Source organism: Pan troglodytes, chromosome 3 (assembly GCF_028858775.2).
Source record: "Pan troglodytes isolate AG18354 chromosome 3, NHGRI_mPanTro3-v2.0_pri, whole genome shotgun sequence".
Lineage (NCBI taxonomy): Eukaryota > Metazoa > Chordata > Mammalia > Primates > Hominidae > Pan > Pan troglodytes.
Window position 1 is genome coordinate 191,564,485 of NC_072401.2, and position 23,202 is coordinate 191,587,686.

Below are 23,202 nucleotides of genomic sequence, written 5' to 3' on the forward strand. Positions count from 1 at the left end.
CAAGACCCTCCTCAGATGCCGCCTCCACGATTAGGCTTCTTTCCGACCCCTGAGCCTGTAACACGGGCCACCATAACTCTCCACCTCAGCCCACATTCCCACAGCACTCGCGACGTCCGCGACCCTCAACATGGCGCTTCATTCTATTTTAGGGTATTTCCTGCTTGTTTCCTGCACACACAGTCGCGCGAGGCGCAGTCCTGAGTGACCCACGCACGAGTGGCCCGCGCTTCCAGCCGCGCCGCCGCAGGCCAGCGAGGGCAACCTGAGCCGCTTCCCGCCCCCGCGAGGACCGTCGCCAGCCCGCTGCTCTAGCAGGAGGCGGTTCCACAGCGCGCCCGGCAGCCCAGCCATCGTCCGCACCGCGCCTCGGGCGGGCTTTTCTCCCTTCGGGGAGGCGCGAATCCTCAGGGGCTCCTTGAGAGGGCGCCAGGGAGCAGCTGCGCGCGGATGCCTTTCGGCCCTCTGCGGCCGCCGTAGCTCCCCGTCAGAAACCCGGAAGTGGAACTCTCAGCCATTCAGCGTTTGGGTGAAGACGGAGGCGGGTTCTAGAGAGACGTAGGCTGTCAGGGAGTGTTTATTTCGCGTCCGCTTCTGTTTCTCCGCGCCCCTGTGCTGCCCCGACTCACATACTCGTCCAGAGCCGGCCTCAGCCTCTCCGCGCAGAAGTCTCCCGGAGCCATGGCCGAGTACTCCTATGTGAAGTCTACCAAGCTCGTGCTCAAGGGAACCAAGACGAAGAGGTGGGTCCTGCAGCTTGGGCGGGAGCCTCCTCCGTTCTTTTCGGACGCACTCCACCCCCGCAAGTCCGGTGGAAGCCGTGGCGCGGAGAGCCGGCTTTGTGGCCTCCCAGGCTTCGCCCTGGCCCCTGTCCGGGCTGGACGGAGGCCGGGCCGCGGTTCCCGGCGTCTGTGCAGAGAGGGGCAGCCTCCCGCGCGGACGATCCTGGAAACAGGATAGACGGGCAGGTGACCCGTGACCCCATACCCACGAGTTTGGGTCCCCTGAGGCATCTCTCCAGGCCTCTGCCTGGGGTGTCTGCATTAGTCTGATCTCGTAGTTCATGACAATTTCTTTTATTAGGGATTATTTTCTCCATTGTCTCTTTTCTTTCTAGAAAACTTATTAATTTTTTCTAATCTAATATGTACAGTGAAACCAGGATGAATCACACAGTGGTTGAGGTGTATATGGGCTTTAGGGATATGGGCTCGAACCTGCACTCTTGTCATTTACTAGTTTTGTAATTTGTGGCAAATTGGTTAATATGTCTGAACTTCCATTTACTCATTAAGAGATCAAATATCTGAACCTCCGTTTACACATTTATACTTTCAGACGATTTTTTATACTTTTAGAAGACTGTGAGGATTAAATGAGAGAACATATATGCAGAAAATAAATTGAGCCAAATGTGAGGAGGAGGTCGTAATGGTAATTTATTAGCTTTTTAGGAAAAAATACCTGTGCACTCATATCCCCGCTTCTTTTTTAACTGGCAGATTTGCCCGAGGTACATACAAATGTCGAGCATTTCCTCCTGGTCTCCGTGATAAACAGAGGTTTTGATATTTTTAGACGAGATAGGAAGTATCAAGGAGTGAGTTGAAGCCACTGGCCTTGAGAACCCTCTCGAGGAGTCTGGCCTCATGAAGATGCCAGAATAAATGGCAGGTTTATCCTGAATGAATGTGAGATTTTTACTCTGTGAATTTCCTGGGAGGAGAGGAGAGTTATCTTCTGAAAACTTTATAATGAAAATGCAGACACGGGTGTCTTAAGATCATCGTAATAATCACAATTAATGCTTATATAACACTGTCAGTGTGCCAAGAAATTGTTGTAGGCACTTTGCACATTAACTTTTTTCAAATCACTCTTGGTTTTTTATTTTTTTATTGAGATGTAATTCATAATTATAAAATTCACCCTTTTGTACAGTCAGGGGTTTTTAGTATATATTCAAGAGGTTCACCACTGTCTAGTTGCTCAGCATTTTCATCATCTCAGAAGGAAATCTCCCCCTACCCATTAAAGCAGTCACATCCCATCCTCCCCCTCTCCTAGTCCTTGGCAACCACTAATCCGCTCTCTATGTGAAATCGCCTATTCTATTTCCTAAGAAATCATGCAACATGTGGCCTTTTGTGTCTGACTTCTTTCACTTATAACATTATTGAGGTTCATCATTGTTGTAGCGCTTGTTTCTTTTTATGGCTGCATAGTGTTCCATTGTATGGATGTAACATTTTGTTCATCCATTCATCAGCTGATGAACATTTGGGTTATTTCCCCTTTTTGGCTATTGTGACTAATGCTAGTGTGAATATTCTTATGTAAGTATTTTTGTGGGTGTATGTTTTCATTTCCCTTGGGTATACATACTTAGGAGTAAAATTGCTGGGTCATGTGGTAACTTTAACTTTTTGAGGAACCCCAAACTGTTTCCTGTAGATGCTGCACCATTTTACATTTCCACCAGGAATGTGTGAAGGTACATATTACCTCTTAATCCTCACAATAGCCTTAAGAGTTAGGTTAAGTTACTATCCTAATTTTTTAAGTGGGGAAACTGACTCAGAGAGATTCAGTACCTTTTCCAAAAATCACGGAGCTAAGAAGTGAAAGAATCAGGATTTAAAATCTGGCAGTGTAGCTCTACAATCTGCTTTGAACTCTAACGTAATATGTGCAAAGCCTGAAGCAACTTCTCAGTACTGTATTTAAGAGGGCATAGCAATGTAAGTCTTCCTAAATCAATAATTTATAAATGAAACAGCTTAAAAGACTTCCAAGTTTCAATTTTACAATATTTATCATACAAATCAATATACCTAAACTCGTCTATATAAATTATGTCCTGTAGTAAGAAGAAAAAGAGCAAAGATAAGAAAAGAAAAAGAGAAGAAGATGAAGAAACCCAGCTTGATATTGTTGGTGAGTCAGTTTTCAGTGCTCTATTCTGAAAAAAGTTAACGTTTCTTGAGATCTCATTGAAAGTGTTTTCCTAGTTAGAAATTTATGATGTATTCATATTTGTCTTAAAGTGCTTAAATATTACCTACAGTTATAAATTCCATTTATTCTTTAACACAGTAGATGCTACTGATGCCTTTACTTCATTATCAGGAGAGAAAAATTATAACTCTCTGACTTAGTAGGCACCGTTAGACTGCTTAATAGCCAGAGATTCTAATACATAATTTTAAAGGCCTAATGTAAATGTTATTCAACCAAATATATTTTACAAGTTATTTTCTTTGCGCATGTATGCATTTTAATTGTAGAAGTCGGTTGTCTCTTAAAGGAAGTATCTTCACAGGAAAAATCATTATTTTGCGAACTCTGAAATGAATGAAAATTTTAAATACAACATCAGGGTAGCCTGTAAATGATACTAGAAATAAACTGACCTAAACACACTTAACCAGCCTGTTTTCCGTTTAGTTCTTTTCCATACATTTTTTTTCTCTTTTAAAACTTGGCAAGTTGCATTTTGAATCTTCATAAATTATGGCAACTTAATATATAAAATATGGAATGGTATAAAGCTAATGTTCTGGAAGAATCATTGCTTTCAAAATGGCAAATCAACAATTCTAAAATTAGGGTAAATATCTAGGGTAGATATGTAGATGTGGAATTGCTGTGTCAAAGGATAGGTGAATGTTTAACTATATAAGAAAATGCCAGAAGTTTTCTTAAGTGGTTGTGCCCTTTTACCCTCCTACTAAGAATGAATTAGTGCTCCAGTTACATCCTTGCCAAGAGTTGATGGTGTTGTCAGTCTTTTCTCCCAGTCTGAGTTTTACCTTTTCAGTTTCTTAATGGTGGTTTTTGGATGAGCAGCTTTTTTTTGAGACAAATTCTTACTCTGTCTCCCAAGCTGGAGTGCAGTGATGCGATCTCGGTTCACTGCAAGCTCCACCTCCCGGGTTCATGCCATTCTGCTGCCTCAGCCTCCCGAGTAGCTGGGAGTGCAGGTGCCTGCCACCACACCCGGCTAATTTTTTGTGTTTTTAGTAGCAACAGGGTTTCACCATGTTAGCCAGGATGGTCAGAAGCTTTTAATTTTTATAAAGCTCAGTTTATTTTTTTTTCTTTTATGGTTACTGTCTTATGTCTTTGATCTAAGAGATCTTTGCGTACCCCAAAGTCAGGAAAATATTCTACATTGTCTTTTAGAGGCATCATAGTTTTAGTTTTTACATTAAATCTGTCATTCATCTCAAATTAAATTTTGGCATGATGTTGTGAGTTCGGTTTCAAGATTTACTTTTTTTTTTTAAACATCTTGATAGCCAGTTGTGCCAGCACCACTGGTGTTTCCTTTTTCCATTAATCCACTTTAGTATCTTCATAAAAAATCAATTAACTTTCTATGTATTGGTCTATTTCTGGACTCTGTTCTATCGATACGTTTGTTTTTCTGTTGGTATATTTCTCTTGATTGCTATAATTTCATGAAGTCTTGAGATCAGGTAGTGTGAGTCCTCCAACTTTGTACTTATTAACTGTTAATTTATTAATTTCTGCAGTGAAGTTTGTTGGATTTTCTCGAGAACTCTATTGAGTCCAGATCATTTGGGGGAGATCAACATACTAATATTGGGCCTCAATATTTCATAATTTTCAATGTAGCCATCTTGCATGCCTGTTTAAACATTTATTCTTAAGTATTTTATAATTTTACACTACTGTCAATAGAACCTTTGAATTTGATTTTCCAGTTGTTTGCTGTCAGTATGTAGATATACAATTGATTTTTGTATAGTGACTTTGTAGTCTAAGTCTGTTTCACTTATTACTTCTAGTGGTTTGCTTATATAGAAAACTAAGAAATTTGCAATTATGTTTCCTGTGACTATCGTTTTACTTCTTTCTTTCTAATCCTTTTGTCTTGTCTTTCTTTTTATTGGTTTATTATACTGTCCAGGACTTCTATAGCATTGAACAGAAGTCATGAGAATGGGCATAATTGCATTGCTCTCAAGCTTAGGCAGAAAGCTTTCAGTAGTCCACCATATGGTATGACGTCTGTAGGATCTGCAGAGAAAACTTTTATCAAAATGAGGACATTCCTTTTAAACTTTGTTTCTTGGGAGTTTTTATCATAACGATGTTTAATGCTGTCAGATGCCTCTTTCTGCATCTGTTGAGATGATTATACAGCTTTCTTCATTCTGCCAGTGGATTATATTGGTTTCATTTTCAACTTTTAAACTAACTTTACATCCCTGAGATAAACCCCACTTGGTTGTGGTGCGTTGTCCTTTGGGATATTGCTAGATTTGATTTCTAGGTGTTTGTGTTTTTTTTTTTTTTAAGATTTCTATATTGGTGTTGATGGGAGATATTGGACTTTCGTATCCTTTTCTTGTAATGTCTTTTTTTGATTTTGGTGTCAAGGTGATACTGGGTGTCACAAAATTAGATGGAAAGTGCTGTCTCCTTTCCTATTTTTGGAAATAGCTGTGTAGAGATGGGTATGAGTTGTTCTTCACATGTTTGATAGAATTCACCAGTGAAGTCAGCTGAACCCGGAGGGTTTTGTTTGGTTTGGTTTTAGTTTTTTGTGGGAAAATTAAAATTTTTTAAGAGATATTTTCAGATTTTTCTGTTCTGTCAGTTTTGGCAATTTGTGTCTTTTAAGAAAATTTCATTTCATCTAAGTTGTTGGATTTATTGGCATAGAATTGTTCAGAATATTCCTTTAATATGCTTTTAATATCCGTAGAATCTCATCTGTATTGCAGTCTCTTCATATTGGTAATTTGTGTTTTTGCTATGTTTTCCTGGATCAGTCAGTCTAGCTGGAGGTTTCTCAATTCTTTATAAGATCATTTATTTTAGATCGTTAATGATCGTTTAGTACAGGTGTATTCAATCTTTTAGCTTCCCTGGGCCACAATGGAAGGAGAGGAATTGTCTTGGGCCACACATAAAATACACTAACGATAAGCTGATGAGCCAAAAAAAAAAAAACAAAAAACAAAAAAATCTCGTAATATTTCAAGAAAGTTTATGAATTTGTGTTGGGCTGCATTCACAGCTGGCCTGGGCCACATGCGGCCCTCAGGTTGGACAAGCCTGTTTCAATATTACTTATTTTCTCTTTTTTTCATTTTCTATTTCATTTATTTTCAGTCTTTTATTTTTTCCTCCCTTTAACTTATTTTCAGTTTACTTTGCTCTTGTTTTATTGCTTCTTAGGAAGGGAGTTAGATCTCTTCATTCCACTTTAGTTTCAGTTATAGTCAACACATTTTGTTTTCATTTTGATTCCATTCAAAATATTATCTAGTTTTCCTTGTGATTTTTCTTTTCATGGACACATGAGTTATTTAAAAGTATATTGTTTTTAATTTCTAGTACATAGAGATATTATAGGTATGTTATTGTTGCTGATTTCTAATTCATTTATAGTATAGTTGGAGAACATACTTTCTTAGTGAATTTCCATGTAGACTTGAAAAGAATGTGTATTCTGCAGATGTTGGTTCAGGGTTTTTTTTTTTTTTTTTTTTTTTGGAGATAGAGTCTCGCTGTTGCCCAACAGGCTGGAGTGCAGTGGTGCAATCTCGGCTCACTGCAACCTCCGCCTCCCAGGTTCAAGTGAATCTCCTGCCTCAGCCTCCGGAGTAACTGGAATTACAGGCACCTGCCACCACACCCGGCTAATTTTTAAAATATTTTTAGTAGAGACAGGGTTTCACCACGTTGACCAAGCTGGTCTCAAACTCCTGACCTCAGGTGATCCACCCACCTCGGCGGGATCCAGGCGTGAGCTGCGGTGCCCGGCCAGTTCAGTGTTCTTGGAATAGATGTCTGTTAGATCAACTGGTAGAGCTTGTGACTATGCATATCTTCTGTGTCCTTACTGATTTTTTACTAATCCTACAGTGTATTGAGAGTTATGTTAAAATCTCCAGCTGTAATTCTAGATCTGTCTACTTGAGCAGTTTTTGCTTAAAGTATTTTGAAGCTCTCATAAGATGTGTACACATTTAGGATTGTTAAGTCTTCCTTATAAATTCAGTCTTTCATTTTCATAACATTTTAACCTTATTTCTGTTAAATGTCTTGATGCCTAGTTAAATTATTTGACCACTCTTTTGCTCCTGTCAAGCCTGGGCCTTTGTTAGTTTGTGCTTATTTATTAGGGTTTTGCTCGTAGACTTAGACAGTGACTCTTAATCGAGGAAAGGTTCATCCTCATGGGCCTCAGCCACATGTTCTAGGTATACTTAGTGAGTTCTCTCCACTCTGCTGTGTCCCAAATTTGTGTGAACTCTGGCATCTCCAGTCAGCCCTCAGAAGTGCCAGCCACTCTGCAGAGGCCTTGTGGAGCCTGCCTGCTGCATGCACTCCCCCCAGCCCTTGGCCACAGACCTGCAGAGAACTTTTGCATACTCTTTTGAGGCCTCACCTGTATGTAGTTCCCTCTTCTCCAGTACCTTATTCTATAAACTCCCAACATGTTAGCACTGTAAGACTCTCAGCTTAGTGACATTGCCTCATTTCTGGAGGTCTCTACCTCTCTCCGTGTGGTCAAGAAACTGCCATTGGGCAGAAAACAGAAGTGTGTATGAGATTTGCCTCCAGTGTTTTCCTGTTCTCAAATATCACAGTCCTGTTCTGCCTGTGTTCCAATCTCTGAAAACAGTTTTCTCAAATATTCTATCCAGCTTCAGTTTTCTCATTGGTCATGGTGGGAGGGCAAGTCCATCTTGGCTGGAAGAGGAAGTCCTTCTGCGTCTTTTTCTCTTTGTCCTTCCACATTGTTTTGCATTGTGGATTTTCTAAACTTGCCATATAAGTAAGCATGTGCCTATTTGTGAAGGGAAAGAAAAAAAACCTTTTAATTTTTTAAAGCTGTTCTGTTGGTTCCTCACAAGGATCTGAAGGGATTGGTAAATAGGATGAAAGAAATTCTGTCTTTCACATGGAGAAAACCAAGTGTGACATTAATAAAAACGAGCATGTCTGTAGGCAAAGAGTTTCACTGAGCTCTGCTAGATTCAGAAGCAGTTGGACTTACAACATCGTACTTTGCAAAACACATATATTTTATTTACCCAGGAACTAAAGCTAAGTCAGCTGTGGGTTAATAGAAGGTCTGTGAAGGGTACTTAGACTACAGTAAGATTGGGGAAGAAAATTCCATTTCCAAATCTAAGATGTATCATTCCTTTGTGCCAAGCACATAATGAAGGTAGAGATTTAAGGGGGCCCTTAGCACGGAAGCACTGGGTTAGTCAGAAGGTGAGGTGAGCTGTCACACAGCCTTGATGCTAGAATGAGGGTGCCCTGGTAGTATCTTATCAGCCATGACACTGGTGCATCGGGCCATTTTTTTGTTTTGTTTTGTTTTGAGACAGGCTCTTGCTTTGTTGCTCAGGCTGGAGTGCAGTGACATGATCATGGCTCAGTGCACCCTCGACCTCGTAGGCTCAAGCAATCCTCTCACCTCCGACTCCCGAGTAGCTGGGACCACGGGCTCGTACCACCACACCCAGCTAATTTCTTAATTTTTTTGTAAAGATGGGGGTCTCCTTTTGTTGCCTAGGCTGATTTTGAACTCCTGGGCTAAAGTGATTCTCCTGCTTCCACCTCTCAAAGTGCTGGATTACAGGCATGCCAGACATATGTAAACATTCTAAACTATGTGACAATATGTGAAAAGCTTTCTCATGCATTGTGAGACAACACAGCAGGAATATTTCACCATCTGCCTAAGGTTTAAAAGGAAATAACTTTAAGCATGTGTCTAAATAGCAAGTAATGTTTTAGAGCGGATTCTCTTAAATTCAGCTTGGGCGTCTGCACCATATACACAGCTTGAGCTGTCACCTGACGTAGAGACAGGCAACTTCAGTGCCCATGTTCTTAGGATCCACTGCTTTCTCACAGCTAAAACCCCAGAGTGGCACCATTAAGTATTATGTTACTTTAGTCGATAAACATATAAGCATACCTCCAAAGGTTGAATGTAGGCCACTTGCAGAAAGTAGGCAGAATGCTCACATTTAATTCTTGATGATACTGTGTTTATATTTCTTATTCTTTGAAATTGCATTGAGAAAAAATACTGGCATCTGCTCAAAGTAATTTCTTTTTCAGTTGACAATATTAAAGTAATGTTATTGTATCATTTCCCTACTTGGACAGAGTGTGAACATTTTGAGGAGTTTGTCTGCCAGAAATTTCTTCTTCATTTGCAAAACATTAATGAGTTATTATATTTAAATGATTTTATTTAATATTAAGTGTACTTGGTCAATGTGGCATAGAACATACAAAATAAATCTAATTTAAAATCATTAACTATTATATTTATAAGAAAGACTTGCTAATCATAACACTGTTGATAATGATTCTGAATAAAGCATTATTTCTTTTCCTGAAAACAATTGTAGCTATAACTCAATCATCTAAATTGCTTATTAGTTTTATTTCTTTTTAATTGTCTTTAGCTGAAATTTTAATTTTGATTAATTTTCTTTTTCTCCATTGGTTTTGTGTGTGTGTGGAGGTAAAATATACAGAATATAGAATTTGCCAGTTTTTCTATTTTTACGTGTACGCTTCAGTGGCATTTAAATACATGCACCATTTTACCTTCCCACCAGCATTGCACAGGGTTTCCGTTTCTCCACATCCTGCCCAACATTTGTTTTTCTGGCTTTCTTGGTTTCTGTTTTTTGTTTGTTTGTTTGTTTTGATAATAGCTATTCTAATGGGTGTGAAGTGGTATTGCATTATGGTTTTGATTTATATTTCCCTAGTGACTAGTGATGTTGAGCGTCTTTTCAAGTGCTTATTGGCCATTCATATATCATCTTTGGAGCAATGTCCATGTATATCCTTTGCCCAGTTTTGAATTGTGGTATTTGTCTTTTTGGAGTTCTCTATATAGTCTGAATATTAATTCCTTATAATGTATGTAGTTTACAAATATTTTCTCCATTCCCTGGGTTGCCTTTTACTCTGTTGATGGCGGTTCTTGATGCACAAAAGTTTTTAATTCTGATGAAGTCCAGTTTGTCCATGTTTTCTTTTGTTGCCTGTGCCTTTGATGTTCTACATAAGAAATCATTGCCAAATTCATGTCGTGAAGCTTTTCCCATTTTCTTCTAAAAGTTTTCTAACTTTAGCTCTTACATTTAGGTCTTTGGTCTGTTTTAAGTTGCTTTTTGTATTTGGCGTTAGATAAGGGTCTAACTTCATTTTAGCTAAAATTTTATGTATTTTAAAATTTATTATGGAAAGCGTGAAATGTTTAGTTGAATAGAAAATTTTGTGCAGTGGAATTAACTGAATCTTTAAAACCTTTTTATTATGGAAATATCCAAACTATTCCATACATAGAAGAATATAATTAGTCCCCCATGTGCCCAGGCCCCAGCATTAATTATCAATATTTTGCCAATCTCATTTCATTTACACACACACCCCCACACACATTTTTTCCTAGAAAATTTTAAGTAAAATCACAGATATTATGTCATTTTACCCATAAGTACATAAACGTACATTTCTTAACGTGGTATGTCTTTCTGTCATCACCTGTTTTGTTCTTTATTTTTATATATTATACTATGTCATTATCAGACCTTGTAAAATTAACAAGAATTCCTTAATATGTCATATCCAGTTAATGATTGACTCATTTCTACTCTAGCTAAAGTACAATTTAAGAGGAGGTTTGAGGATATTTTTTAACATTAAGATATAAACTTTTATAACAACTGCTTAAATAATTGTTCCTAGAGTCTAATATTTCTATTGGCAAATTGGAAATTAGTATACATAGACATAGATTCTGCTCATTTTACTTTCAATCTAAAATCATAGTTAAGATTACTGGCCAGGCGCGGTGGCTCACACCTGTAATCCCAGCACTTTGGGAGGCAGAGGCGGGTGGATCACGAGGTCGGGAGTTTGAGACCAGCCTGGCCAATGTGGTGAAACCCCGTGTCTACTAAAAATACAAAAAGAATTATTCAGGCATGGTGATAGGCGCCTGTAACCCCAGCTACTCGGGAAGCTGAGGCAGAGAATTGTTTGAACCCGGGAGGCAGAGGTCGCAGTGAGCCGAGATCGCATCACTGCACTCCAGCCTGGGCGACAGAGCGAGTCTCCGTCTCAAAAAAAAAAAAAAGATTGCTATTCTAGAAAGTCTTCCTGTAGAGGCATTTTTAAGAAACATTATGATAGGCATTGGCTCTGGAAAGCAGGCATGAATAGATGACTGGGGTCTATCATGAGAGAGACCATTCTCTATATGTCACTTTGTACCTTCACATGTTGCCTTTTGTTTTGTTTTGGTCTTTTTTTGAGACAGGACCTTGCTCTGTCACTCAGGCTAGAGTGCAGTGGCATGATCATAGCTCACTATAACGTTGAACTCTGGGCTCAAGTGATCCTCTTTCCCCAGCTCCCCGAGTAGCTGGGATTACAGGCATGCACCCCCATGCCTGGCTGTATGTTGCTATTTTATGTTTTAAAAACCTAATCCTGACTGTGCTGGTAGTCGCATGAATCTCTGCACATACATGCAAACAAGTACATGTAAAACTGGTGAAATCTGAATAAGCTTCATGGATTATATCAATGTCAGTTTCCTGATTCTGACAGTGTATGATACTTATGCAAGATGTCATCGAGACAAAGCGAGTAAAGGATATGTGAGATCTTTGTATTATTTCTTACAACTGCAAAATAAGAAGTTTTTAAAACTAAGTTATAATAACAAAAAAAGAACTCTGTGTCAAAACTAAAATATAAAGTTGAAATATTGATTTTATTTTTTAGGAATCTGGTGGACAGTAACAAACTTTGGTGAAATTTCAGGAACCATAGCCATTGAAATGGATAAGGGAACCTATATACATGCACTCGACAATGGTCTTTTTACCCTGGGAGCTCCACACAAAGAAGGTTTGTGTCTGGAAGGGAAGAGGCTGCCACAAGTGTAGATTTTAGGACATTCATTCACTTAGGCCAAACTCTAACTAGTCTCAAACATTTTCCAAAGGAGTGGAACCACTGCATTTGACTCTTCCATTTTTTTTTTAATTCCTTAATATTTACCAGCCATTGGCAAGTCCCTCTTTCTAATATAAGCATTTGAAAACATTCTGTATAGTTCCAGAAGAGTATCTTTGGAAATCAAAATAACATGAATAATTAAAATAGTAAATGGAAAGAAAAAAGAAAACCTATTTGAGTCAAAATGTTTGAATTTCTTTTTTATTCAGACCTATTGCCAAAACTAACCTGGGTGCGTTTCACAGTTTGAAGTTTCCTCATTTTCTTTAGCCCATTAGAGGAAGCACTAATGAGATACGAAGTAATTAGAAGATAAAAAGCAGTATCATTTGGTCAGCAAGGCCCTCCCTTGAATAAATGAAAGCATTTAGCTTTTTAAATAAGTGCTTATTTATGACTGTATTTTAAAACATAAAGAGAAGCTATCTCAAAAGTTATTAAATAAGCATTATATCACCCTGTCTTACTCAGTATATAAAATTAGCACTGTAGTTAAAAGAAGGTAAAATAGATCTTGATTCCAAAGATACAGTATTACAGTGACATCAGTATATCTGAATATTCTTACATTTAATTGCAGAAGAAAATAGCCACATTTTTTAAAGCAAAATAATGTCTTTATATTTATAGTAAATGTCAAATTTATTTTCAAATGTTTTTTCTCCAATAGTTGATGAGGGCCCTAGTCCTCCAGAGCAGTTTACGGCTGTCAAATTATCTGATTCCAGGTGAGCTTATGTTGTAATATAATTAGTAACCAGTTATTTTAAAAATTTAATTGTATTCATTAAAAATTTTAGTATCTGTCTTAAGCCCACAGGGTAATTTTGATGTAAAAAACAAAATAGCTTTTTTGAAAAGTAGATTTTGTGATCTACTTTTAATGGATTTCCTATCAATATATAATGCTAGGCTGGAAAAAAAAATGTAAGTTAAAAAGTGAATATTAATAATTTCACATACCGAATAAGATAGATTAAAAAATAAATCAAATAGTACAAAACCTGGTTCACTGTTGCTATGATATTTAAACTCACTGTTTGGAAGTCCAAAGGCAAACAGGAAGACTAAAAAAAGGAATATTGTTGAAACCAGCAGAGAATGTTACAGAACCATGATGACCAAAAGAATATTTTTACTCACTATTTTTACAGTCATTTTATAAAGTAACCTTTTTTATTCTCACCTTGTGCAAAAGTATAGAATGATTCTTTGGGCAGAAGATACTGAAAGTGAATTTACATATTTTAGTAATTGGTTACATCAATATGATAATGATTTCTGTTATATAATCATTAATGTATAAAGGAGTAAAAGTCAATTCTGGCATCCCAGGAGATTCTCGGTAAGGTAAAAGATTAGAAATCATAATTTTAAAAAATCACATTAAGATGATTATTTCTGTACTTTCTTTGAAAGTCTGATAAGTATGGTGAAAGACAGAATAAAAGCAGAGGAAGAAAAAATTCAATAGTTTTAAACTGCTTTACAATTATAAACAAAAAAGGATTATAAAGAAAATTAACTGACAAATGAGGAAAATATTTGCAACAATCTTAATAGGCAGTGAGTTCTTACTCTTCATATATATCTTGTATAGAATTCATAGCACTGATGACCCCAGTAGAAAAACTGCGAACAATCAGATCTCAATAGAAAAATGGACAAGGGACATTACCAGATAATCTAAAAACTAAAAAGGAAAGGAAAAGAAAAACAATTGTTATTCTAGTTAACTACTAAAATGCAAATTTATAGGATACTGTTTTTTTCATATCAGGTTTTCAAGTATTTTTTTAAAGTCATAATGTTAAAAAAAAAATCCGCGATACAAAACATACTCTGTTAATTTGAGGTAAGAATGTAAATGGAAGCAGCATTTTCTGGAAAACAGTTTGATGACATAAGAACTTTATACTCTTCCAATTATTTCTAGGAATTTTTTCTAAGGATAAAGCAGTTTTATGTACAGAATAGATGTACATAGAACTATTTATAATAAGAGAAAAAGTTTTAGTAATTTATTATTGAACTTTATAACTAAAGAGGTATAACTGAAGAATGATGAATTTCGAAAATATTTGTTATGTAATGTATAAGGTGCAATGTTTATATTAAAAAAGCACAATATAAAACTAAATTTAAAACTGCACTGTCCAGCATGGCAGCAACTAGTCACATGTAGCTTTTTTCTTTATTTTTTTTTGAAAGGCACATAGTCTCACTCTGTCACCCAGGCTGGAGTGCAGTGGTGTGACCGTATCTCACTATAACCTCAAATTTCTGGGCTCAAGCACTCCTCCTGCGTCAGCCTCCCAAGTAGCTGGTATCACATGTGCATGCCGCCATGCCCAGCTAACTTTTTAAATTTTTTGTAGAGATGGGGTCTCACTGTGTTGTCCAGGCTGATCTTGAACTTCTTGCCTCAAGCAATTCTCCCGTTGGCTTCCCAAAGCACAGAGATTACGGGAGTGAGTCACCACTCAGCCACATGCAGCTTTTGAAGACTTGGAATATGTCCAGTCTGAAATTTTAGATATGTACACACCCACACACATACGCATGTCCTGTTTTGATGTCCTATAATTAATTTTCTCTCAGTCTTTAACTTTTATCTATGTTATTAATGTGCAGAATCGCCCTGAAGTCTGGCTACGGAAAATATCTTGGTATAAATTCAGATGGACTTGTTGTTGGGCGTTCAGATGCAATTGGACCAAGAGAACAATGGGAACCAGTCTTTCAAAATGTAAGTGCTGTTATTGTTTATAAAAACTTCCTGTCAGTTTAACAGAAAGTCTGTTAACAGTCAGTCGTAATATATTTAAAAAGAAAAAGTAGGATGCAATAGTATAATACATTAAATAGGAATAAATCAGTATGAACATAGAGCCTTGAAGAGATCTCAAAATCTAGTGCAACAAAAATCGCATTAGTCCTTTTGCCCACAGTTATTTCTGTGTACCCTTAGTGCCTAGATATGGATCTCATTTCCATTAAAGAACCAGTCAATTTTAGGTCACAGAGTAGGAAAACAGAATAGTTCCTAAGTATCTTCTTTGTAGCAGAAATCATGGATGCTTTCAGAAACATTACAGACTGTAAGCAAACAGTGGAGCTAGCTAAGACCAAGTTGTGACAATTTGTGCATAAAATAAATAATAATAGTTCATTGAAGTAAATTATCTCTAAAAGACTTTCAGTTCATAAGCTTAAAATAGCGTACGAAAAGATAGTTTTAATATAAGAAGAAAAAAGATAGTATACTAATTCTTAATTTTAGTAAGTAGACAGTTGTAGTATATGGATGTTCTGTTAAATCTTTGTTGACACAGAATACATAATTTCCTTTTTCTGTTTGTGTGAGAAGTAAAGATTGAACAAAAATATGTGAGTGCCAAACAGTCTTTAAAAAGTAGATAACTATATCAAAAACAGTAAGGACCAATGGGCACCACGCAGAACAAGCAAATAGAAGATAAGCTCAGCCTTTGAGTAGCAGCTTTGGTAGTATACACTAATGAATTGAAAATAGGAACTCAGCAGTGTTTTCTAAGATGACAGATTAAACAAACATCCCCCCAGAAAGAGGTAATCACTTAGACTAATTTCCTCATCCCCTAGGATAAAATCTTAACTCTGTGACTTGAAAACTATTTTGGCCCATCCCATTGAGAAATGCATTTTTACATTGCAGCCCAGCACACACGTATGTATAACTGAAGCAAGAGTTGTACTTAACAATACTTATTTATCCATGTGTTATGCACCTTGATATTTCTTATTCTCTTTTACCCCTTCCTCTGTGTGTCTGTGTGTATTCCTTCCCCCGCCCCCCATACCGTTCAGGAAACAACACTACATTGATTTCGTGACCCGCTAATGTGTTGCAACCCCTTTGAGATGATCCTACTAGTTATGATGAGATACTTCTAATAAAAGTTACACCAGTAGAAAAGGCCAATATTTCATAAGGCCTTAGATGATGACTTAGATAGTACTAATAATACAACACTTTAGGAAAGTTCGTTTCATTTTATTTTTAGGAAGGACACTAAGTTTCAAAAACTTAAATTTAAATGAAAGAGGGTCTTAAAACTATTGCAAAAAGGACTCAGCTGAATAATCTGTGGCACAGGTTTAAATCATCTTGGACCACACCGCCATGTTCCAGGGCTCACCAGGAGCCATCCAGATGAGAGACCACCCAGCCCTTGTGACCTTGACTAAGAAATTAAATCCATGTTATCAGCACGTTTTTAACTTGATGTGATATAAGGTTAACATATTTTGTAATCATTGTATTTATAAATATTTTGTCTAAATGTTATGGTATTCCAAGTTTTCCAAAAGAATCAATCAAATACAAGTTATACATAAACATTATATTTGTTAAGGGAGTTAAGCTAACCAAATTTATAACCCAGATTTAGATACACAAGAAAATCAGTCTTTAAAGTTTTAATAGAAAGCAGTGTAATATATCAAACATTAAACAACTAAAAAAGTATATGAATATTTATTTTCACACACAAAAGTCCCTCAGACATTGATTCTTAAATTCAAAACACCAAAGGCATTGTATGTACCTTTTCATGTTCTCTAATTGTGAAGAAAATAAATTTTACTTAAAATGCTAATATTTGAATAAAGTATGCATTCATAATTATGTTCTTGTCTTTAAAGTTAATTTTTCAAACTGAACTAAATCAGTTATGTCTTCAGTAGATCTTTTAGAAAGGAATCAATCCTACCTCATCTATTTAGAATTTAGTCCTACTAGGAAGATACACTACAAATGTTTATTGTGGTAATCTTTGAATAGTAAAATGATAGGTGATTTTGGTTTCTTTTCTGTATGTTCTTGTATTATATTTTTCAGGTTTTTCTCTAAGTTCTTTTCTGTGATTTTTAAATCAGGGAGGAAAAATTAATTCAGTCTAAACACTTAATGTTTCTTCCACAAGAAGTATCCTCATGGCTATGTTGTTATTTTGTTTCACTTAGGGGAAAATGGCTTTGTTGGCCTCAAATAGCTGCTTTATTAGATGCAATGAAGCAGGGGACATAGAAGCAAAAAGTAAAACAGCAGGAGAAGAAGAAATGATCAAGGTAATGATGACATTTTATACAGATGACTGCATTCACACATGGGATGTGACTGTATCTCTTTAAAATGTTAAATGGTCATTTACTGTCACTTTAAAGATTTACTTAATAGCTTTTTATAATGTGGTGTTTCAAATAGACTGATTTTTAATTATAAATCCCATAGTTGATGGCTTGTTTATACAATGTGGTAGGGAAATCAGTGCATCTAGGAGCTACCTTGCCATTATCTCCATGGATTAGTGTCTTTTTCTGGTAGTTCCACATGCTCTTTTTAAGCTTTCATGTTCTTGTTTTCTTGCTTGTATTTTAAAATCTAATTTTTAAAATAGATAACATGTACACGTGGTCCAACATTTTCAAATAAAAGCATGTGAAGACATATGCCTGCCATGCGTCTTACTCACCTGTGTCCCAGCTCCTGTTCCTCTTTCCCTTTGTTTTTTTATAGCCTCCTAAAATTTCTTTATAAACATATGAATATGTTTATAATTTTCAACTGTTTTACGCTAAAGGTAGCCTCCTCTATAGTCTAGACTTTGATTTTTTTTTTCCTTAAAATGGTATCTTGGAGAGTTTTCTACTATGAGTTTGAATGTAGAAAGTTTTCTCTTTTTCTTGCTTTTCATCTCTTTCTCTCTCTCTCAGCAGCCACATAATATTCCATTTTAGGGATGTACCTTAATTTATTTAGTCTTTTATAGATGGAAATTTAGGCTGTTTCCAGTCTTTTGCTCTTATAAACAGTGCTGCAGTACATAACATTGAATATGCATCAATTTGTAGATGTGCGGGTGGACCTGAAGGTAAATTTCCAGAAGCAGAATTACCAGGTCGGGGTATACGCGTTTGTATTTATGTAATGCTTGAGCTTCTGTGATGATAATCACTCTATGAAACATAAAAAATCATAGCAGAACTTCTGGGGCCTTAGCCCTCACATTTTAAAAATATTTTTATTAATAGTACCCGTCTTCTTTGCATTAGGAGAAACATGAATCACATAAAACATGATTTTTATTTTATTTTTAAAATTTGTGTGCATCACTAAGCTGGAAATAAAAGTTCCTTATTCCAGGCTAAATTCCCTCATCCGTAGTCAGACGCGTTATCCATTGCACCAGTGGCCTGTGCCCTCTCTAATCCTACTCTTTGTTTTACATCATTGTAAAAGTTACACAGACATCTTCATATCAAGGTGAAATGCTAAATAATACTGTTAATATAACCTAGATAAATCAGGTAGTTAATTGGAATCTGATGAAAACATTTAAGGCTTAATTTTTTAGACTCACAGAAGCCGCTGATCTTTAATGATAAACATATACCAGGATGTGTCTAAAGAATAACTCCCCCCTTCTTGACACATGGCTTTTCTGTGTCTTGGCATTCCATCGCAGTACTGAGCATCCTGAACCTTGCTTTGTTTGTCTCTGTTGGGAATCACAGGTTGCATCCAGTCTGACCCAGATTTCCTCTGTAAGGCATTGTGGGGGCCAGAGTGGAAGGCTCTAAGAGAGGGGGCAAGTGCCTTTTCTAAAATGCCCTTCGTTCTTATAATTAGAGCATAAAAATTTATGTTACATTTTTCTCTACTACCAGTGCAATTTAAAAGCATCTATCAAATCTCTGTACGTACTTCATGTTAGATTTCCTGTCATAAGTTTGATTTTCTTTTTAGAATAGTCTTGATTTCAAATAATTTCAAATCTAAAGCTCAAACAATTTCAATCTAAAATGTAGGTATTTTCTTACAGAAGGGAAATGTTATATTTTTTCATTGCATGCACCCAGCACATGCGTTGTAGTCTTGAATTTCCATAATGCCCCTGTGAGGTGGATGTGAGCTCAGCATTACAGACAAGAAGACAGCCTCTGACCCTCCTTACATCCTCGTGGTTTTTGTCAGTCAGTTCATGGAAATCACAGTGATTTCAAGGTGTGGTAAGACAGGATGTGTACCCAGGCCCAGCTGACTCCAGAGGCCACTCTCAATATTTCATAGCACATTGCTTCTCAGGAAACAGGTCATTGAGGAAATGCAGATGGGTTTGTGACTTACATTTAATTTTACTTATTTATATTTTATTGTATCATGTTTATTTTGCATCTGGATATCATCACAAAAGTGTTACTGAAGGCAACAATTGCAAATATATGTGCAGTGCTTTGCACTTATACAAAGATACAAAGATACTTACACAAAGATTGCCTTTTTCACTATTTAAAGCAATTTTCAGACGAAATACAAAGTTTTCTGGGTCTCTTTGGTTAGTCAAGTACCTGGAAGCTCTGAACAGTGATTATTTAGGACTCTTTTCCTTTACCATTTAATTGCAGGCTCTCCTAATCTCTGTCAGCCCTTCACCTTTATGACCTTGCCTTATCTACCAGAACACAGATCCCTCTTACTAAAGGTAGCCTTGTGTTACCTCTGTCAGCCCTTCAGCTTTATGACCAGAACACAGATCCCTCTTACTAAAGGTAGCCTTGTGTTACAGGCCCTAGCAGGGAATGTTTTCAGGTCTGGGACCCCTCTAATCAGAACTGTCACAAAGATGTCATTTGCACAAACACGTTATTTGTCATCACTTTCTAAGCAGCCCTGGAACTGGACTCTGGCCACAGAGATCCCTTAGGAGACATGAGTCCTTACCATTGCTAATTGCCTGTTCTGTGGGTGATCCTAATTGTTGAATGCAGATTAACTTATGACATGTGGTAGTAAACATCTATCCAAACTTAGGAGGATATAAGAAGCTAGTAAAAGAGGTGGGTTCCAATTAGTTAAAAACAAGTTGTGTAATGTTAAAAGTTTTAATACTTTGGTAATAGTCTGTGCAACATAAAATAGCTATTAAGCTTTCAATCTGATCAAATGAACACTTGTCTACTAGGGATAATTTGATCCTAGTGTATTCACTTGGAGGACAAAATTAAATTAGTTAATGATCGCTTTATTTCCTAGCAGGATCTGATGTGTAAAATGTTTCTGAAATAATTTTGTCTGTAGTGTTTCTGACACAATGCTGTGGAGGAAGCATGTGATAGCACTTACTCATATAGGTTATATATATGAAGTAAAAACACATAGCCAGAACCTTTTTCTGAATATAGTTGCTCAGTTAATTTTTTCTTCTGCATAAGAAATCATCTCGAATGTTCTTATGTGATACGTAAAGTGGGGAAGGTGGAAGATAAACATATAACCCATTGGATTCTCTTTTCCAATATCTAGATTAGATCCTGTGCTGAAAGAGAAACCAAGAAAAAAGATGACATTCCAGAAGAAGACAAAGGAAATGTAAAACAATGTGAAATCAATTATGTGTATGTATTCTTTTCCTTTTAGACCTACAGATTTGACAGTGAAGTGCTTCTCAAAGTGCTTTCAAAATAAATTACCTACTTAGCTGGGCATGGTGGTACATGCCTATAGGCCCAGCTACTCGGGAGGCTGAGACAGGAGGATTGTTTGAGCCCAGGAGTTCAAGGCTGCAGTGAGCTCTGATCACCACTGCCTTCCAGCCTGGGTGGCAGAGCAAGACCGTGTCTGAAAAAATGAAACTGATGGACAAGAAGAGACGACACAATGTAGCCTCTAGGACAGAGCACTGAGCTAAATGCTTTTCTTTTCTTGAGGCTTCAGTTTTCCTAATCATCCTACCACCTCCCAAAGCTAGTCACTCAGGTTAGTCAGTCTCTCTATTCATTCATAGAATGGGTGTGATGCCAGTCAAAGGTTGTGCTATGGCCAGGACACAGGGGACTCTAGCCAGCATGCCCTAATAGAAGTGGGGCCTTGTGCTACCCAGTCAATGAGTGGCCCTCCTCTTGAGAGGTCATGAAGGTCATCTTTGTTGAAAAGCTCCAGCTTATTAAAAAAAATACAATTAGACCTTTTTTTTTCTCCCCCAAGATGGAGTCTCGCTCTCTCCCCCAGACTGGAGTGCCATGGCGTGATCTCGGCTCATCGCAACCTCCGCTTCCCAGGTTCATGTGATTCTCCTGCCTCAGCCTCCCGAGTAGCTGGGACTACAGGCGCGTGCCACTATGCTCAGCTAATTTTTGTATTTTTGGTAGAGATGGGGTTTCACCATGTTGGCCAGGCTGTTCTCGAACTCCTGACCTTGAGCGATGTGCCTGCCTTGGCCTCCCAAAGTGCTGGGATTGCAGGCATGAGCCACTGCGCCTGGCCTACAATTAGACTTTTTTTACAAGTGAAAAAGAAATTAACAGTATTTATAAATTTAATAGTAAATATGTATAATCAGAGTTTGAGGTATTTTTCAATGAAGACATTTTCTTTGCAGAAAGAAATTTCAGAGCTTCCAAGACCACAAACTTAAAATAAGTAAAGAAGACAGTAAAATTCTTAAAAAGGCTCGGAAAGATGGATTTTTGCATGAGACGCTTCTGGACAGGTAGCTATTTATTACTTATTTCCACTATTTTCAGTAGCCAATAGAAATGGCATGTAGAAAACCTACATTCTCTTAAATTACTATAGTTTTTCACATTTTTGTCTTTATTTCTAATTTATGAGTGTGGCAATATTACCTAAAGAGGACATCGTAAGTTTGGGAAAAGACTGTCAAGAAAGAATATCTAAAAATTATAACCGATTCTAAGTATATACTTTAAGAAATTCAGGTTTGACTGTATCTACTTCATAAATTTATCATCTTTTTATAACTATTAGAACCAGAGTTAGAAAGAAGCAGTTTGACTAATATAAAAATTATGTGGATTCTGTTAGAGTAGTTCAGGTTCCTTAAAATTAGAATAGATCAACTAAAAAACTAAGTATAAAAGCTAAACAAGTGAAATTGAAGCAGTTTTATTGTAAGATTTGGAAGAGTGCAGGATGTTTATCATACCACATTATTAATATTTATTACTCTTCCTAGGTAGATAAGTAATGTCCTAGATTTATGACATAGAAAAACAGAGACGTTTAGCTGTGAGTGTACAAGTATAAATCAATTAAGTGCCAGATTTTGATAATCACCAGCCGCTCATTCAAGTCGTATGTTGCAGTTACTCTTACCCTTTTTTTTACATTACTTGATAAAGGCAATGTTTAATTACGTATTTCCTGTTAACTAGCTGGTAGAGTTCATACCTAAAGTCAGTAAATAATGTTAAGAATTTTTTCCAGCTGAGCAAATGAATATGTATCTCATTGTAAGAAATCAAGAAGAGGATATAAAATATAATCAGGATGTGGACTCTAAAACGGAATAAGCTCTATGTCCTGTAACTTTTATCACTTGTAATAATACAGCATTCTCACCCTGTTAAATGGAAATTTAGAGCAGCCTTAAATTCCGGAATAATTAAAATTGCTATTTGGATTGAAAAAGCCCTTAGGCAACATTTATTGAATATTAGGAAATAACTTTTATAAGATTAGAATCCATTTTTTATAGAAACCAAATTTTAAAGTATACATATTTTAATAAAAGTGTTGTGGTAATAACCAAAATTGAACACACAGTTTTAAAGCTTTTTATATTTAGTAGCAGTTGAATATATATGGCATGTTTTACATAGATTAATTTTCTTATTTTTCTTTGTTTAAACAGGAGAGCCAAATTGAAAGCCGACAGATACTGCAAGTGACTGGGATTTTTGTTTCTGCCTTATCTTTCTGTGTTTTTTTCTGAATAAAATATTCAGAGGAAATGCTTTTACAGAGTTCTTGAGTTGTGAAATTATTGTTTAGCTAGTTTAACCAGGATTAAACAAGTTTAATCAGGATTCTTCATGGATGTACTTTTTAGCTAACTACAGTTTTTCACATGGAAATGAAACTTAGAGTACACACTTAATGTACCACAGAATTTTTTTCTGGATTTCCTGTCCTGAAGCATGAAGTGTACTAGAAACCAATTCTTCCTGCGCTACTTGTGGAATCTGTCTTACTGGATCATAATCTTACTTTACTTTATATAATAGATGCTTAATCAGTGCCTTTAATAGAAGTTAGAAACCCCCAATCCAATCAACAAGGCTTTGGTTCTACCTCCTAAGTAC

General features: G+C 36.7%; 1 protein-coding gene across 4 annotated transcripts; it reads left to right on the forward strand.

Annotated features, from left to right (window-relative positions):
- Window positions 1–376: 376 nt before the first annotated feature.
- Window positions 377–22,859, forward strand: FRG1 (FSHD region gene 1). 4 transcript variants are annotated; one of them, XR_010156788.1, is made up of 10 exons: window positions 377–743; window positions 2,867–2,937; window positions 11,818–11,943; window positions 12,725–12,782; window positions 14,689–14,803; window positions 17,062–17,166; window positions 20,402–20,493; window positions 21,083–21,204; window positions 21,477–21,587; window positions 22,752–22,859. XR_010156788.1 is itself a non-coding variant. In XM_001136808.6 (9 exons), exons 1-9 carry the CDS (start codon window positions 682–684, stop codon window positions 22,786–22,788), a joined length of 777 nt encoding a protein of 258 aa, XP_001136808.1. In that variant the 5' UTR covers window positions 377–681; the 3' UTR covers window positions 22,789–22,859. The 4 variants fall into 4 exon arrangements, 1 of the variants encoding a protein (XP_001136808.1); XR_008547723.2 differs by having other exon boundaries at window positions 21,083–21,156; XR_010156789.1 differs by lacking the exon at window positions 21,083–21,204 and having other exon boundaries at window positions 20,402–20,854.
- The last annotated feature ends 343 nt before the right edge of the window (window positions 22,860–23,202 follow it).

Bases quoted from the DNA above. Each gene is read 5' to 3' on its own strand.
- FRG1 (XM_001136808.6), top strand. From the start codon at position 682: ATGGCCGAGTACTCCTATGTGAAGTCTACCAAGCTCGTGCTCAAGGGA. The intron at 17,167-20,401 runs GTAATGATGACA...TCCAATATCTAG, and splicing joins GAGAAGAAGAAATGATCAAG to ATTAGATCCTGTGCTGAAAG. The intron at 20,494-21,476 runs GTATGTATTCTT...TTTTCTTTGCAG, and splicing joins CAATGTGAAATCAATTATGT to AAAGAAATTTCAGAGCTTCC.